We start from the raw sequence: 15,008 nt of genomic DNA, 5'->3' as shown, positions 1-15,008 counted from the left end.
CTTGCTTCACATGTGTGAGGCACTGGATTTGATTCTCAACACCACATATAAATAAGTGAACAAAAATAAAGGTCCATCAATAACTAAAAAAAATTAAAAATAAATTAAAAAGAATAAAAAGGATGTAATGCAGTGATAGAGTGCTACTGGTTCAATCCCTAGCACTCAAAAATGGAAGAGAAAAGAAAAAAGAAAGACAAAACTGAGGAACTGTTATGAATTGGATGAGACTAAAAAGACATGACAACTAAATATACAGTGGGATTTAAATAAATAAATATTCTTTTTACAGTATCCAGTTTTGCCTAATGAAGTCAGAAGTTTTCCTTTTGAACATTTTAAGCATATTTGTTTAAAAATATCTGTTTCAGATCCATTATTTTTATGTATTTTGGGGCTATGTAGTTTGGCTTTTTATTTTTATTTGGTTTTTAGTTATATTTGGACTTAATACCTTTATTCTATTTATTTATCTTTATGTGATGCTGAGGATTGAATTCAGGGCCTTGCACATGCTGCACTAGCTATTTGGGATACTGAGATAGGAGCTCTTTACTGCTGAGCCACAATCCCAGCCCCTGGCTTTTTGTTTTTAATTAGTGTGTTTGGAGTAGGAGAGGTAGCATCTCATATTAATGAAATCTATATTTTGGAAAATTTTGTTCCTCCATTTTTGTTCATTTAGTAACAACAAGGTAATTGCTTTCCTTATATTGGAAGCTAAAATAAAGTTATTCACTTCTCTCATTGTCTTACTGTTGCAATATACCTATTTTTTGTTTTTAGTAACAATATACTATGGTTAAGATCAGATTTTTTTTCCTGCCTTGGTAATAAAAGATTAATTACCAAATTATTCAAAGTTTAAACTGGAATTTTAAGTGAGGACAAAAAGGAACCGAGACCTTTCCTTTTTCTTCTTAAATGGAGGCAGGAAAGTTGCCATGGAGGGATATGTATAAGGGGCTGTATATGTATTTATAAGTTGCTAAAAAGTAAAGTTCCCTTCCTTCTACCCCAAGGTTCCTCTCAATTCACATGTTGACTAGATTTAAATTCTGCTGAATCACTCTGTACTTTTTAAAAACCCTTTGGTGGACTTGGGAATGAGTTTATTATGGTTGTAATTTTCAGAAACACCCTAGACAGTGGATTCTAGTGCCATATGTGCCTGCTGGGGGAAAAAATGTGAACTTGGACAGTTGGTTCTTTTATTCCCCTAAAATATTACTTTTATTCATGTACACCAAAAGTAAGAATGAACCAAAAAGGTCAAAATAGAGAGGTAGGTTAAAGAAGATAAATTCTACATAAAGATTTAGGGAACATAAGAAGGTTGTGGGGCTGGGGATGTGGCTCAAGTGGTAGCACGCTTGCCTGGTATGTGCAAGGCACTGGGTTCGATCCTCAACACCACATAAAAATAAAATAAAGATATTGTGTCTACCTAAAACTAAAAAATAAATATTAAAAAAATTCTAAAAAAAAGAAGGTTGTGAAGTAGCAGTCATTCAGAACATATGAAATGGGGAAGAGACAGATATAAAAATGAATTTTTTTCAAAAAGCATAATAAATAGGCTTATCAGTCCATTATGGGAGAATTTACCCCCAACTCTTAAATTGTACTAGATCCCTACTACTAAAAAAATTGTTTGGTAGGCACTGAGTTCTTGAATTCGAAAGCACAACTCATATTTTAGTTTGAAAGCATTGTCTTCTATGGAAGATGATTATAAAATTATGAAAAATTATATTCATGTCAGAGAAAGCCAAAAGGCCTAAAAGAAATACCCACCTAATATGAACTGACAGCAGCTGAATACAGTGGCAAAAAGTTGTATCCTCCAAGTGAAATTGCTGATGTTTGATCAGTTGAAACTTTACCACAATCGGTAAAGTTGATATCAGGTCTATTTTTACCTGTGCTCTTTAGTATTTTTAATAGTACTGTACTCTTCAATTTCTTTGATTGAGTTTTTATGGTTTATTTTCTCCACAGAGGTGAATAATACCATATCTTTGAAAGATTTGCGAATACTTTTTTTTTATATGAATTTAAACTAGGACATAGTGCAGCCATGGCAAGTAGGAACTTCAATTCTGTCTTTGGAGAAGGCTCTGTTAGTGAAAGGACCATCCGTTGATGGTTTGAAAAATTTCGTTCTGGGGATCTGAGTCTGAAAAATGAGCCTCGAGGGAGATCTGTTTTAGATGAAGATCACCTGAGAGCTCTGGTGGAGGCTAACCCCAAAACAGCAATTCGAGGCCTTGCTGCATACTTAGGAGTTTCTGCTACAACGGTTGCTCGTCACCTGGCTGCAATAGGGAAAGTGAAAAAATTGGACAAGTGGGTAGGTACCACACCAGTTGATGGATGATCACAGGCTGAGATGGTTAAAATTTTGGAGAGGATCATCAGCTTTAATGAAAAAAATGGATACATACATGGCAATTGAAAGTGATCTGATCAACAATTGATGTTGGTGAAGTTCCCAAACATTTGTTAAAGCCATTGTTGCAACCAAAAAAGATCCTGGTAACTGTAGGTGGTCTTCAAAAAGGGTATTTCATTACTGCTTTTTTAACCTGGGCAAATCTAATTAACATTGTATTGTGAAGAAGTTGACATTATGTATAAAAATTGATCTAGAATCATTCTGCATTTGGTTAGCAGACTTTGATCTATACTTTTCTGGGATAGCATTCACTCACAGACAGCACAAGCCATCATAGCAAAGTTAACAGAATTGGACTGAGAAATTGTGTCACATTCATTTTTACTCACTAGACCTTTTTCAGAGGATTTAAATAAATTTTAAACAGTGCCGAATTTTATGAACATTGTATATGTCATTTAATATTTTACGACATTATTTTGAGAAATTTATCTTTTGGGGAATACTAATCACTTGGTGACAGTAGTTAATGCTAACAATGCATATTTTGGTTGGATATTTATTTTTTGCTGGGGGTATAGCCACGATAGAAACATGTTTTGCATGTACAGTCCCTGGGTTTGACCTGTAGCATGTGTGCCTGTATGCACCTATGCATGTTTTCACACACACACTCACACCACACATTCAAATTGATGTGTTTCTCTCAAAATAGAACATTTTCATTTTGACATACAAAAGGGCACTTTCATGTAGTTTAGCCTGATACCTTCCCAGCCTCTGGCAGAACATGAAGACTGAAAGGTACTGGCATGGTAGAAAATTTAGATTTTCTGATAAGTTTTTGGGATTCTTCATGGGAGGAATGTGCAACAACTTCGATTGTATATGTATGCAAAAGATATTTAGGAGTCAACCATGGAAAAATCTGGGTATAAAAAGGACTCCAAGGAGATGAGAAGCCTACGCAAGTGCCTCCAGGCTCTTAGAGAACAGTATTTGAAGAAATGGAAATCATATTACTAACAATGAAAGCCATTCACATAGTGGAGACATGGCTATCCAGATTATAGTTACTCTATGGCATCCAGAGATTATGTTGGGGTAAAGAAACTGAATTGGTACTCTTCTGCCTCTCCCTCAACAGCCTGCTAAAGTCTTCTCATCCATGAGAGAGAGGAGAGTCAATAAAGCCTAAAGGGTGAGGGACGGACATCTGGAATGGGTCTTACCTAGAGGGAGGCAGGGAGGGAAAGATGGAATGAAGGTCACCTAAAATAGAACTGACTGTAAGAACCTCAGGATACTTTAGTGCAAATTAAAAAAACAAAAGTCTCATTCTTTTGGGTTGAAGCAGTCCCACATGGTGACACAAACTTTGGTGAGTAGAGCCTAGGCTGCTTATAGTCTAATTTATCTCCCTGGCTGGGTGCTTTGATCTGGAGTCATCTGCCTATTTACCACTTATCCTTGGGTTTGTCAAAGAAAATCCATTGTTTTGGTGGACTCTGCCTTGCTGCAGAGAGAATGAAGCCTCTGATTAAATCACGCCAATCTGGTACAGAGCCGAGACCAGAAATGTGGGAAGGACTTTTATTTCAAATCAGCATGAGGGTGAAGCTTAGTGGTCACAGAGCATAAGAGAAGTAGCTTGACGGATGTGAAAGAATGTGATGATGTATAGTTACTTAGTTTCTTTAGAGTAAATGGCAGTTGTTATTTTATGGCCATCTGTCTTTCCCCTTTAGACTTCTCAATTGCAGAGCAGGGGTCAGGCTTTGGTCTAAAACTATTAGGGGATATTCTTATCCAATTCAGTGTGGTGGTTTGTGGATAGGTAGGAAACCCAAAACAGAAGCAGTGAAACATGATGAGACAGGAAAAGGAACAGATATAGGGTTTTACACTATCCCAGTGATCTTACCTACTACCTCCCATAAGAGAAACAGAAATGGGCCCTGTGGTTTTGTGAGAGCTTGGATACAGTTCTGTTTGAAACCAGTACTACTGTTAGTGTTTTTTTTTGTTTGTTTGTTTTTTGATGTGAGCTAGTAATTACCCATTTTGCCTGAGCCACTTTGGATGTGAGCTAGTAAATACCTATTTTGCCTAAGCCACTTTGAATTGGGTTTTCTATTTTGACAAAAGAAACATTCTTTCTTCATATACTTCCTGAATCTTGCTTTCCTTAATTGTAGAGTTTGCTACCACTATGTAGGGTTTGAGTGACAATATGAAGAACAAGACACAGACTAGATGTCCAATAAGTAGTACTTAGTAATATATGAAAGAAAAAGCAATGGAGGCAAAGTAAGGTATGGGGCTCCTAGAGGCCCCTCTGGCATCCAAGGAAGGCCAGTGGGCTGAGTTCAGTGCTCAAATAAAGGCTGATGCTTGACTTGCACAGATCAGAGTTACCCAGCTGTAAAAGCACATTAGTCCTTTGAGTTGCTTAGACCCTGTGGCTTTTCTCCAGGGAATGTTCCCACCCAGTGTGTTATTAGTCATGTAGGAAGAAAAGAAAAGCTGTTAGGACAGAGTGGAGGCTTATTATGCCTTTGTCCTTGACAGTTATTTCTTTTTTAAAATTTTTTTATTGCAGCCTTTCATTTTAGGCGTATGGAGGGTACATGTAAAAGAATCGACACAAAATGACTAGATTTTCATCATTGGGATAATCCTCTCTCCATTGCCTTGGAAGAGTAGGGATTTAAATCTATAATTTTTAAAATTTAATAGTTATGTTGGATTTCCAATACAAAGGAGAAAATTTATACCTGTGTAGACTTACCAAGCATCCTAATGTTCTCATTCTCCTTTGCAAAAAAACAAAAAAAGCAAAAGCTTTAAAAAGAATCTGGTAAAAATTTGTTTCGAATGTCAAAATAAGGAAAGGAATGGAGATGAAGGCTGCTACCATGTCCCTGCAGTATCTTGAGTCCTAATAGCAAAAGAGAATAAAAAGTGGCATTTAATAGCCATTTTATTTTATCAAGTATTTAATACCTGTTATTAAAGTTCCTGCCTAGTCTAATTGGATATTTTGAGACTAGAACACCTATAGCCACTTTAGCAGCATACATGCAAGAACTTGGGCAAAGTAAGTAATAGCATCAAAAGCTAGTGAAAAGTGAATTGAAAGAGTACCCATCCTCAGCAGGGTGCATCTTTCGTCCTCTTTCCATTGGTGCTGCAGCCACAGAGACTTCTTTCACTTTTACTGTTCTGTCTGAATATTTGCTATACCTCTCCATCTCATTAATTCCTTTAGCTCAATAAATGGAATCACACAGTACATATAAAACCTATACATCATTCAAATTCCTTCAAGGAAGTCTTTACTGATTCCTTTAGCCACCACAGGTTAGGTCCTTCCTGCCCTAAAGCCTGGATGTGCTTCCTTCATAATTTTAATACCAGTGATTATGTGTTTGTGTCTATCTTTTCCACTAGTTTATAATATTCACAAGCATGGGGACTTTATTTTGTTTATAAGATCATATCCTCATCAAGAACACAAGACCCAGTACATAGTATATATTTATTCAATATTTGTTAAATGAATAGTAAATCTAGAGGCAAATTAATTCACTTTGTAGAAAACTTCTGTGTTGGTATCAGTGTAAGGATTATATCCTACAGCAAATAATTAAAAATCTAATGAACAATGGCTTAAACAAGTAGGTTTTTGATTCCTATAGTTTATGGAAACTTCAGACATGTAAAATATTTGAAATTTATAGTAAATTCTAAATGCTGATTATACCATTTTTCTATTGTACCCATATTTTACTACAAGTGCTTGATCATTTACCCACATATCTACCTATCAATTATTCATCTTATTTTTAATGCATTTCAACATAAATTGTGCATCAGCACGTTTCACTTTAAGGTAAAAGTATATATGAAGTAATTAAATACTTCAGCATACACATCACCACTTAATGTTCAATATTTGCTTAAGGTTCTTATTTGAGGTAAAGTTTAGCTCAGTAAAGTCTTGGGTGTACCATTTTGTAGTACTAACAAATGCAAACACTTCTGTAACACAAATTGCTATTAAGATACAGATTGTTACCATCCGTCTAGAAAGTTCCCTCATACCTCACTCACCCTGGCAAACAATGCTTTGATTGTTTTTCTACCATAGAATAGTTTTCCACATAAATGGAATCACATAGTACACATAAAACCTTTACTACACAGATTTTTTTTTTTTTTTGGATACTGGGGATTGAACCCAGGAGTGCTTTTAACACTTGAGCTACATCTCCAGCACATTTTTTATTTTGACATAGGGTCTCATTGAGTTGCTCAGGCCCTTGCTGAGTTGCTGAGGCTAGCCTTGAATTGGCTGTTCTTTTTTTGCCTCAGCCTCCTGAGTTGCTGGGATTACAGTTGTGTGCCATCGTGCCTGGCTACTACCATTTTGATGTTCATCCAATTTGTTAGTATATCAAAAATTTGCTCCTTCTTAAAGCTGGTTAGTATTCCATGAATACCACAATTTGTCTCTTACCTGCTTGATGGATAGTCCTTCCCCATTCTGTATGTGTTATTAATAAAGCTGTTTTGAATATTCTTGCATAAGTCTTTTTGTGAAAATGTTTTCATTTCTCTTAAATACTTAGGAGTGGGAATACTGGGTCACAGACTATGTGTGTATTTGGTTTAACTATTACATAGACCCCATAGTGTTAAAGACCTCTTCTTTAAAACCCACTCCAGCCAAGTTGCTTGTCTAGGAAATTTACAGAAAGAAACACATTCAGATGAGATTTTCAGAAAACTCTCTTCAGGGCCTAGTTTTCTGATTTATGCCCTACACCATTCTCGTCAGAGGAAAACTGAAGTGCTACCCTTCCTTTGTTACCTCTTCTCCCCAGTTCTTTTCATAGAGATTTTAGCCATCCAAGAAATGGCCCTTGCAGCCCTACCCCCATCCCACTTTTGGTAATATTATGACCTTCATATTTTTTCAGTCCTGTCCCTATTCTTCCCTACTGTCCTTGCCTCAGGTTTGATACCTGATAACCATTCTCAACTTCAAACCTAATTCTGTCTTACCTTGTTGTCCCAATGCTCTAAGAATAAAACCCAAATTCCCTTAGAGGTGGATATAACCTACCTCCCCAGCCTTGACTCTGCCCTGCCCTTGGTATACCTACATCACAGAAATGCTGACTCCCTTGCCTTTGCTCATACTGTCCCAGTCTGAATAAAGAAATCTGTCTCCTACTGTTGTCCTGCAGTTTCTTAATGCATCTACAAGAATAAATATCACATTTTAACCTCAGAGTTACGTTTTTTAATACCTTTTTAAAAATTTTTATTTTTACATGGTGCTGAGGATGGAACCTAGGGCCTCCCATGTGCTAGACAAGACACTATCGCTGAGCCACAATCCCAGCCCCTCCCCAGAGTTACATTTTAAACAGTGTGTGTGTTTTTTTTTTTTAAATAGTGTTTTGGTGATCTTCATATAGATCTCTTCTTAAGAGCTGTAATGATATTCTTTTTATATGTCTACTCTTTAACTGTCTCATGTAACTTATTGGATACTCAGGTTATTCCCAAAAGTTTGTTCTAACCAGGAGTGCTATAGTGCAGTAATCTTTGCACAAATAAATCTTTGCACAAGTAATTCTCCTCCTTCAGCTCGGGAGGAGAATATTTATTCAGTTCCTTAAGGTGGGTTGCTAGGTCAAAGTCTAACTGGCTTATAATAGTCAACCTATTTGCTCTTCCCAATAATATTTCAACTTTGCAGTGTTCTCATGTTAGACCATTTACATCACTAGACTGCATGTTCTTTTGAGAGCAAACATTTTCACATTTGCCTGGTCGAACTGGCCCTCAAAATATTTAAATTAACAAATTTTATACTGTGTAATGCCAAGCCCAGTGCTTGGCATGGAGCACATTTATAATTCCTCACCGATTCGCCTTGCTAACTGAAGTGTATTAATCCCGGGACTTGTGCTAAACTAAGCCCCTCACCGTCCGCAGACCCTTTCACTCCAGAATTCTACTACTAGGGAGGGGGCGAGCCCAGCACCTACCCGGGCATTTATTGGTTGAGTTTGACGCCCGTTACCCTGAGCCACGCCCCCCACAGTCAGGCCTGGAAGAGACTTGGCCATTGCCACGCCAGACTCTCCAGGCAGTCTCCCCGTGAGACTCGAGGCGAGCTCCAGGCCGGGCAAAGGGCAGGGCACAAGCTGACCCACCGTGGTGGGGAGAGGGAGCCGCAGTCCCGAGGAGCGGGCACCGGGGACCCGCTGGCCAACGCCGCGCCCCGCCCCTCAGCACGCAGGCCCAGCGCGAGCTCGCGCACGTGCGCGCGCGCCGCCAGATCTTTGGTCAGACCTGCGGGAGTGGGGACTGGGCGGGCGGAGGCCGGGCTGCTGAGGTACTTAGGGGAGGAGCCCGAGCCGTCGTTGCCGAAGGAGAGGAGCATGTCTGCAACTCGAGCCAAGAAAGTGAAGATGGCCACCAAATCATGCCCCGAGTGCGACCAACAGGTGGGCGCCGGGGGCCGAGCGCACGAGCGGTCGGGGCAGGGGCGCGCAGTCGGCGGCCGTTGCTTGGCGGCCGTTGGCTAAGCAAAGGCCGCCTTGCCTGAGTCCTGGCGGTCGAGCGGGTGGGCCGGCCCGATTCTTGGTGGCAGCGGCCGGATCCCGGGACCAGTCGGGCGGAGCCAAGGGGTTGCCGGGGAAACGCCCGGGGCCGGTGACCGGCGGGTTTCCGCCTGGCGGTGGTCAGACTGGAGGCCCCCGAGTGGTCTGACCCAGCTGCGCGGGAGGGGGCGTGGGTTTGTGTCGGGACCCTACGGAGTCGCCTTGCGGGCCACGGGTGACAGCGCTGGGACCTCGGGGGCCGCGGCCCCAGTGGAGGAATACGGCCCCTTCTAGTTTCCTTGGGCTGGCGGGAATGCCCGGTGTGCCCGACTCCGAGTGAGTCCAGGCCCCTGGCTCTGAAGGCTCGGTCCTGCCACACAGGGTTGCTTTGTTCCCATTTCAGTTGTGTGTGGTGATCTCCCAAAATTGCCCAGACAGTGTCTTGGGCGGACGCTTTAACATGACAAAAGGGGCAGCGTTGTAATATTAAGTTTTTGCGAATTTGGAATTCTTTTTCTTCTAGATCCGTTTATTATATTTTTAATGTTGTGTAATCTCTGATTCTTTCATTACATTGTTTTTTTATGGAACATGATTGAACAACGTCCACGTTGAAGCCCTTCCCTCCTGGAAGCTCCTCATCCCACCCATCGCAATAATCACTTATAAATTTGACGTTTCTGTTTCCAGATCTTTTAAAACATTTTTCATGTGGTTTCATTAATTTGAAATGATTCTTGTCTGCACCAAATTCATGTTGCAATGGTTGTAATAAAAAAAAAACGAATTTAAGCATGCCTCATTCTTTACTATAATAGCAGATGTTCTTCTAAGCCTTTCCATCTAATGAGTTAAAACTTCCTCAATTAAAACCATTCGCAAGACCCCCATTTCATGCCAGCATGCATATATGGGTGTGTTTTCCTTCTCCAGAGTGAATTTTTTCAAAATGACTACCTCTTTCTCCTCCCCCTTTTAAAAAAAATCAAGAGTAATTTGAAATGGCTGGAGACGTTATTTTAGAAGCTGATTTTAGATGCATTCTTTCAGAAGCGGTCTTGTAGGTTGACCAAATATTGTAACAGAAAATACGTTAAATATTTTAGTATCATTTATGGTAGTGATAAAAATGTGATGAGAGAAAGGTTGTGCAAGAATACATTTTGTTGAGCCTTACAAGTATGCAGCATCAAAACAATTTGGTCATGTTTTCTAAAATAGTTACTTTCACTTACCATTGAACTAAATTTGTTAAATTCTAACAGAATTGTACATGGTGAATTAAGTGTGTTGGCAGTAATTTTAACTTATTCCAGTTAATTGTCTAAAAGTACAAGGTTTACATGGTATCCATTGTGCATTCCAGTTTCTGTAGGGCACAAGTCATTGCAAATCCTGTTCTTGTTTTACTTGGCAAAAAGTTATCTTTTGGGGAAAATAATCTATTTTTAATATCCTGGTTAAAGAAAGAACAAAGGATAATAAACTTGTAGGAGACCCTGACACTGTTCAGCAAAACACGAACAGTGTTTTATTTTGAAAGATCACTTTAATTTCATTATACACATATATTTGCTTGTATAAAAATAGCTGTATCTTGGTTTGCTGTGGTTGCTATAACAAAACATCATGATGGGGTGGCTTAATCCACAAAAATTAATTTTCTTATAGTTCTGGAGCCTGCAAGTCCAAGATCAGTATTCTGGTGAGGACTTTCTTGGCTTGCAGATGCTGGCTCTCTTTATTACTATGATGATGATGATTATGATTTTTATTTAGCTTTTATTTTGTGATCCTCTTACCTCAGCCTTTAGAGAAACTGGGATTCCAGCCATGTGCCACTGCATCTGGTTTAGCTGGCTGTCTTCTGAGTGGCAGGAACAGGAACAAACTCTCATAAGGTCACTAACCTGATTATGAAGGTACTATCTCCTGACCTCATCTAAACCTTACTATTTCTTTTAAGGCCTTATCTTCAAAACCCATCTCATTGGAAGTTAGGGCTTTAGTATGTGAATTTTTGAGTGGATGGTGGAAGGGACAAAATGTGGTCATAGCAAGCTATTACACAATATGTTGGTGGTTGTTTTGTTCTTTAATCACTTAAAAGAGTATAATATGCATGTTGACAAACTAAAAGTTTTGTTGATTTTTTTTTTTTTTTGGTGATTCTGGGAATTGAACCCAGGAGTGCTTTACCACTGAGCCACATGCCAGCCCTGTTTATTTTCAACTTTGAGATAGGGTCTCACTAAATTTCAACTCTCTACCTCAGACTCCTGAGTTGCTGGGATTACACACCCCGTGAAAAAGAAGCATATACTTTTAAATAAGCAGAAGATAAGTTTAAATTACTTTTACTAAAAGAAAAATCACTTCTTAAGAATCACCAAGCTCATTGTTATGGTGCATGCCTGTAATTGCAGCAACTTGGGAGGCTGAGGCAGGAAGATTGTAAGTTGAGGTCAGCCTCAGCAATTTAATGAGATCCTGTCTCAAAATTTAAAAATTTTAAAAAGCCTGGGAATGTAGCTAGTGGTAAGGTGCCCCTGGGTCAATACTCAATATCCCCCACCAATTTATAGTATAAGCTTCTTTAGTTATAAATTGGAAAAAATTGCAATCAAGAAAGCAATTTTCTAAACAACATTAGAATAATGCTATTACTTTTATAACTTTAAATTACCTAGTGAACATTAACTTTGAATTTAGTTTTTAAACATAAATGTAAAATATTTAAGACTGAGATTTCTCTACTTGACTAATTTTGCATATCCTGTGTTCGAGTTTAAAAAAACAGATACAGAGAAGCAAACAGGAAAGAGCTAGATTTTCAGCTGCTCTATAACATCTCTTTCATTGGCCTCTCAAAAATAATAGTTCTACGACATCTAAATCACAGTGCTTTTCATTTTCAGTGGAGTTTCACATCCATTGACCACTCAAAATTACTAAGCCATTTTGTGTGTAGTAATTTTCAAGATTCTTGCCAGTTTTCTGGTGTCTTTTATGTACTTTTTTACCTTCATTTTTGTAAAATAGATGAGTCTGCTCTACATAACTTTGGTTCTTTTAGCAGTAAAGAATATACAGTTTAGTTGGATGTGGTGGCTCATGTCTGTAATTCCAACTACTAGAGAAGCTGAGGCAGGAGGACTGCCAAGTTCCAGTTCAGCCTGGACAATTTAGCCAGAACATGTCTCAAAATAAAAAATATAGAAAGGACTGGGGATGTAGGTTAGTGGTAAAGTGTCCCTGAGTTCAATCCCAGGTATTTCAAGAAAAAATAATTGTAATAGTTTACCCTCATTTGTAGGGGAATATATTCCAAGATTACCTAGCATATGCCTGAAACCTCAGTAAGAAACTCTGAATGCAGTATTTTTTCCTATACATACAAACATACCTCTGCTAAAACAATTTATAAATTATACATAGTAAGAAATCAATAAGAAATAATAAAATACAGTCATAACAAATATATTGTAAAAATTATGTGAATGTAGTTTATCTGGATCTCAGGATAGTTTACTGTACTGTGTTCACCCGCCCCCCCCCTTTTTTTTTACTTTAGGTAATTAAAACTTCAGAAAGTGAAACTGGATAAGGTGGAACTATTGTAAATGAGTTCTCTGTAATATGGTTATTTTAGAGCTTTTGAAATATCAGTAAAGCAATGTAGGACCAGGATCTTTTTTTTTTTTCAGTACTTAAAAAAACTGTTTTACTATAAAAAGAAAATACAACACATAAATGTACTTTTGAAGAAATGAGTTGAAAAATAATAAATCATCAGTAAACAATATTTTTGTTTTTTTTAAATTTTAAAATCGTGAAAGTATAGCATTAAATTTTTTATTACATTGTCTTCAGTATTATCAACTGAAATTTAAGGGAAGTTTTGGATATTTGCATAAGATCCAAATTATTTTAGTTAATATAATGAGGTTAGTATTGCTTAAGTTACCTAACCTATTTCATAGTTGTTTTTTGTTTGTTTGTTTTTTGTTTTTTGTTTTTTTTAAAACAGAATCTAGGGTGTGGTGATGATTGGTGGTTTTGTTTCTAGGGCAGTAGTTGAGAGGGACTTTCCATTTTAAACAGGACTTTAGTGTAAATTAGCTGATATACACAAAGATTTCTTGAACTCATTAAGAGATGAAGATCAAATTATTAATTGAGTTAGTGTGTGTGCATCTGGATCCTATGTGTAGTTCTCATCTAACTGCTGCACTCTCCTCTAATTCTGGATATAACATAGGTTGATATGATTTTCTTTCGTATGACGGACACCTAAATTTATTGGATTCTCGTAGCTGGAAGAAAATGCTTGCTGATTAGGATTAGCAAAGGAGCTATTGATGTTGAGTGAGAACATCATGCTTCTGTGTTTTTTGGATAGCATTAAATAGTTTACATTATTGTGGAGGCCCTTGTGATATGTTTAGGTATAAAGGAAATAAGTACCTTATTATTATTATCATCTTATTATTCAGAGAAACCAAACAATGTGAATTTTAAAAATGATAATCAATTTTGGCAGATTTTACACTATTAAAAATGTAACATTACATTTTTCATCAAGGTTTGAAGGAATCTCATTACAATCTTAATAAAATAAGCTTGTTAGACATATCTTTTTATAGGATCATTGTTATATCTCTTAAATGCAAATTAGAGATCCTTTGTTGGATATTTTTATGCAAAGAAAAAGAACTCTTCTGCCAAAGTTTCAATTTAGCTTAATTAGATGGAATATATTCTAGAATCTGAGACATTTTATACATATATGGATAAAAAGCTTTATAATTATAATTTAAGCAGAGCAACTGGCAAATGGAATTTATCTTACCCAGAGAATTTCAGTTTTCTGGCTATAATTACTCAGAGAGTACTTTTTTGTTAAGATTAGTTTCTGACTTTTGGTGAAATTGTGATTCCAAGGATTATTAACTAAATATTAATGAAATGCTTATGGTGGGGAAACTAAAAAAATTTAAATGATTTTTAATAATGTATCTATTGAAATATTTATTAGGTATGAAATTGAGAAAGGAATCATAAGTATTTTGCAGATTTGGCAACAGAAGCCTATAAAAGAACTAAAGTGTTTACTCTAAGATTGTTCCCCTCCATTCCTCCTCTCCTCAAAAAAAAAAAAAAAAAAAAAAAAAACCTGGTGGTTATAAAATGTTAAAGTCCCCTCTCTTGTTAGAACCCTGAGGTATTTTTGGTTTTTCCCACTGTGGTCAGTTTGGTCCTAAGTTTTGTTTTTCCTGGTTTTGAAACATCTGGTAAATCTACCTCTTCTCCATTTTCATTCTCACTATTCCAGTTGAGCCTTCATAATCTTTTTTTTTTTTTTTAAGTTCCTCTATATATACGTTTATTTGCTACTGGAAATTAAAACAGCACATCAAAATTTCTTTTTATTGCAACTCAAATTTTTGAAAACCAGAAACTATCTAATTATCTACTCTAATTATTACACTCTAATCAAACTATCCAATATTCTCTTTACATCTCTTCCAGTTCCTGAGTTTTATTTCAGATACTGGGATTACAGTTTGTTCTGTAGCATAAACTGCTATCAATTAACATTTTAGGAAATAATACTTTTTCCTATGTACCTCCCCTGGTTTTGACCCTGAAAAGGTTTTCTCTTGATTACTCATATCTGTACATATTTGTCATGTGTTTACTGTTATGGTATTAGTATAGTATGGAGTTTATAGAAAGCACTAGGAGAATGTGAATATGTATATAATTTGTTGTAAGGAGGTAAGGTTTAAATAAATCAGATTGCCACTTATCATTCATTTGTGGAGATAATATGCACTGAAAATCTAATAGAAAAAGTAATATATTTTTCTTTTTTTCCCCACAGGTTCCTGTTGCATGTAAATCATGTCCCTGTGGTTACATATTTATTAGCAGAAAACTTTTAAATGCCAAACACTCAGAGAAATCACCATCTTCTACAGGTA

General features: G+C 37.1%; 1 protein-coding gene across 4 annotated transcripts in view; it reads left to right on the top strand.

Moving 5' to 3' along the window:
• Positions 1-8,519: 8,519 nt before the first annotated feature.
• The window catches only part of C15H16orf87 (chromosome 15 C16orf87 homolog), a 36,190-nt gene continuing 29,701 nt past the window's right edge, over positions 8,520-15,008 (top strand). Inside the window, exons 1-3 of one of the 4 annotated variants that reach the window (XM_078032251.1) lie at positions 8,520-8,925; positions 10,829-10,943; positions 14,909-15,005. In XM_078032251.1, coding sequence (XP_077888377.1) covers positions 10,938-10,943; positions 14,909-15,005 — 103 coding nt within the window. In that variant the 5' untranslated portion in view covers positions 8,520-8,925; positions 10,829-10,937. The remainder of the gene's footprint in view (positions 8,926-10,828; positions 10,944-14,908; positions 15,006-15,008) is intronic. The other 3 variants (XM_005318142.5, XM_078032249.1, XM_078032250.1) reach the window with 3 other exon arrangements.

This window comes from Ictidomys tridecemlineatus, chromosome 15 (genome assembly GCF_052094955.1).
Source record: "Ictidomys tridecemlineatus isolate mIctTri1 chromosome 15, mIctTri1.hap1, whole genome shotgun sequence".
NCBI lineage: Eukaryota > Metazoa > Chordata > Mammalia > Rodentia > Sciuridae > Ictidomys > Ictidomys tridecemlineatus.
Note: the sequence above shows the minus strand (reverse complement) of the source record. Positions and strands in the feature narration are given on the sequence as shown.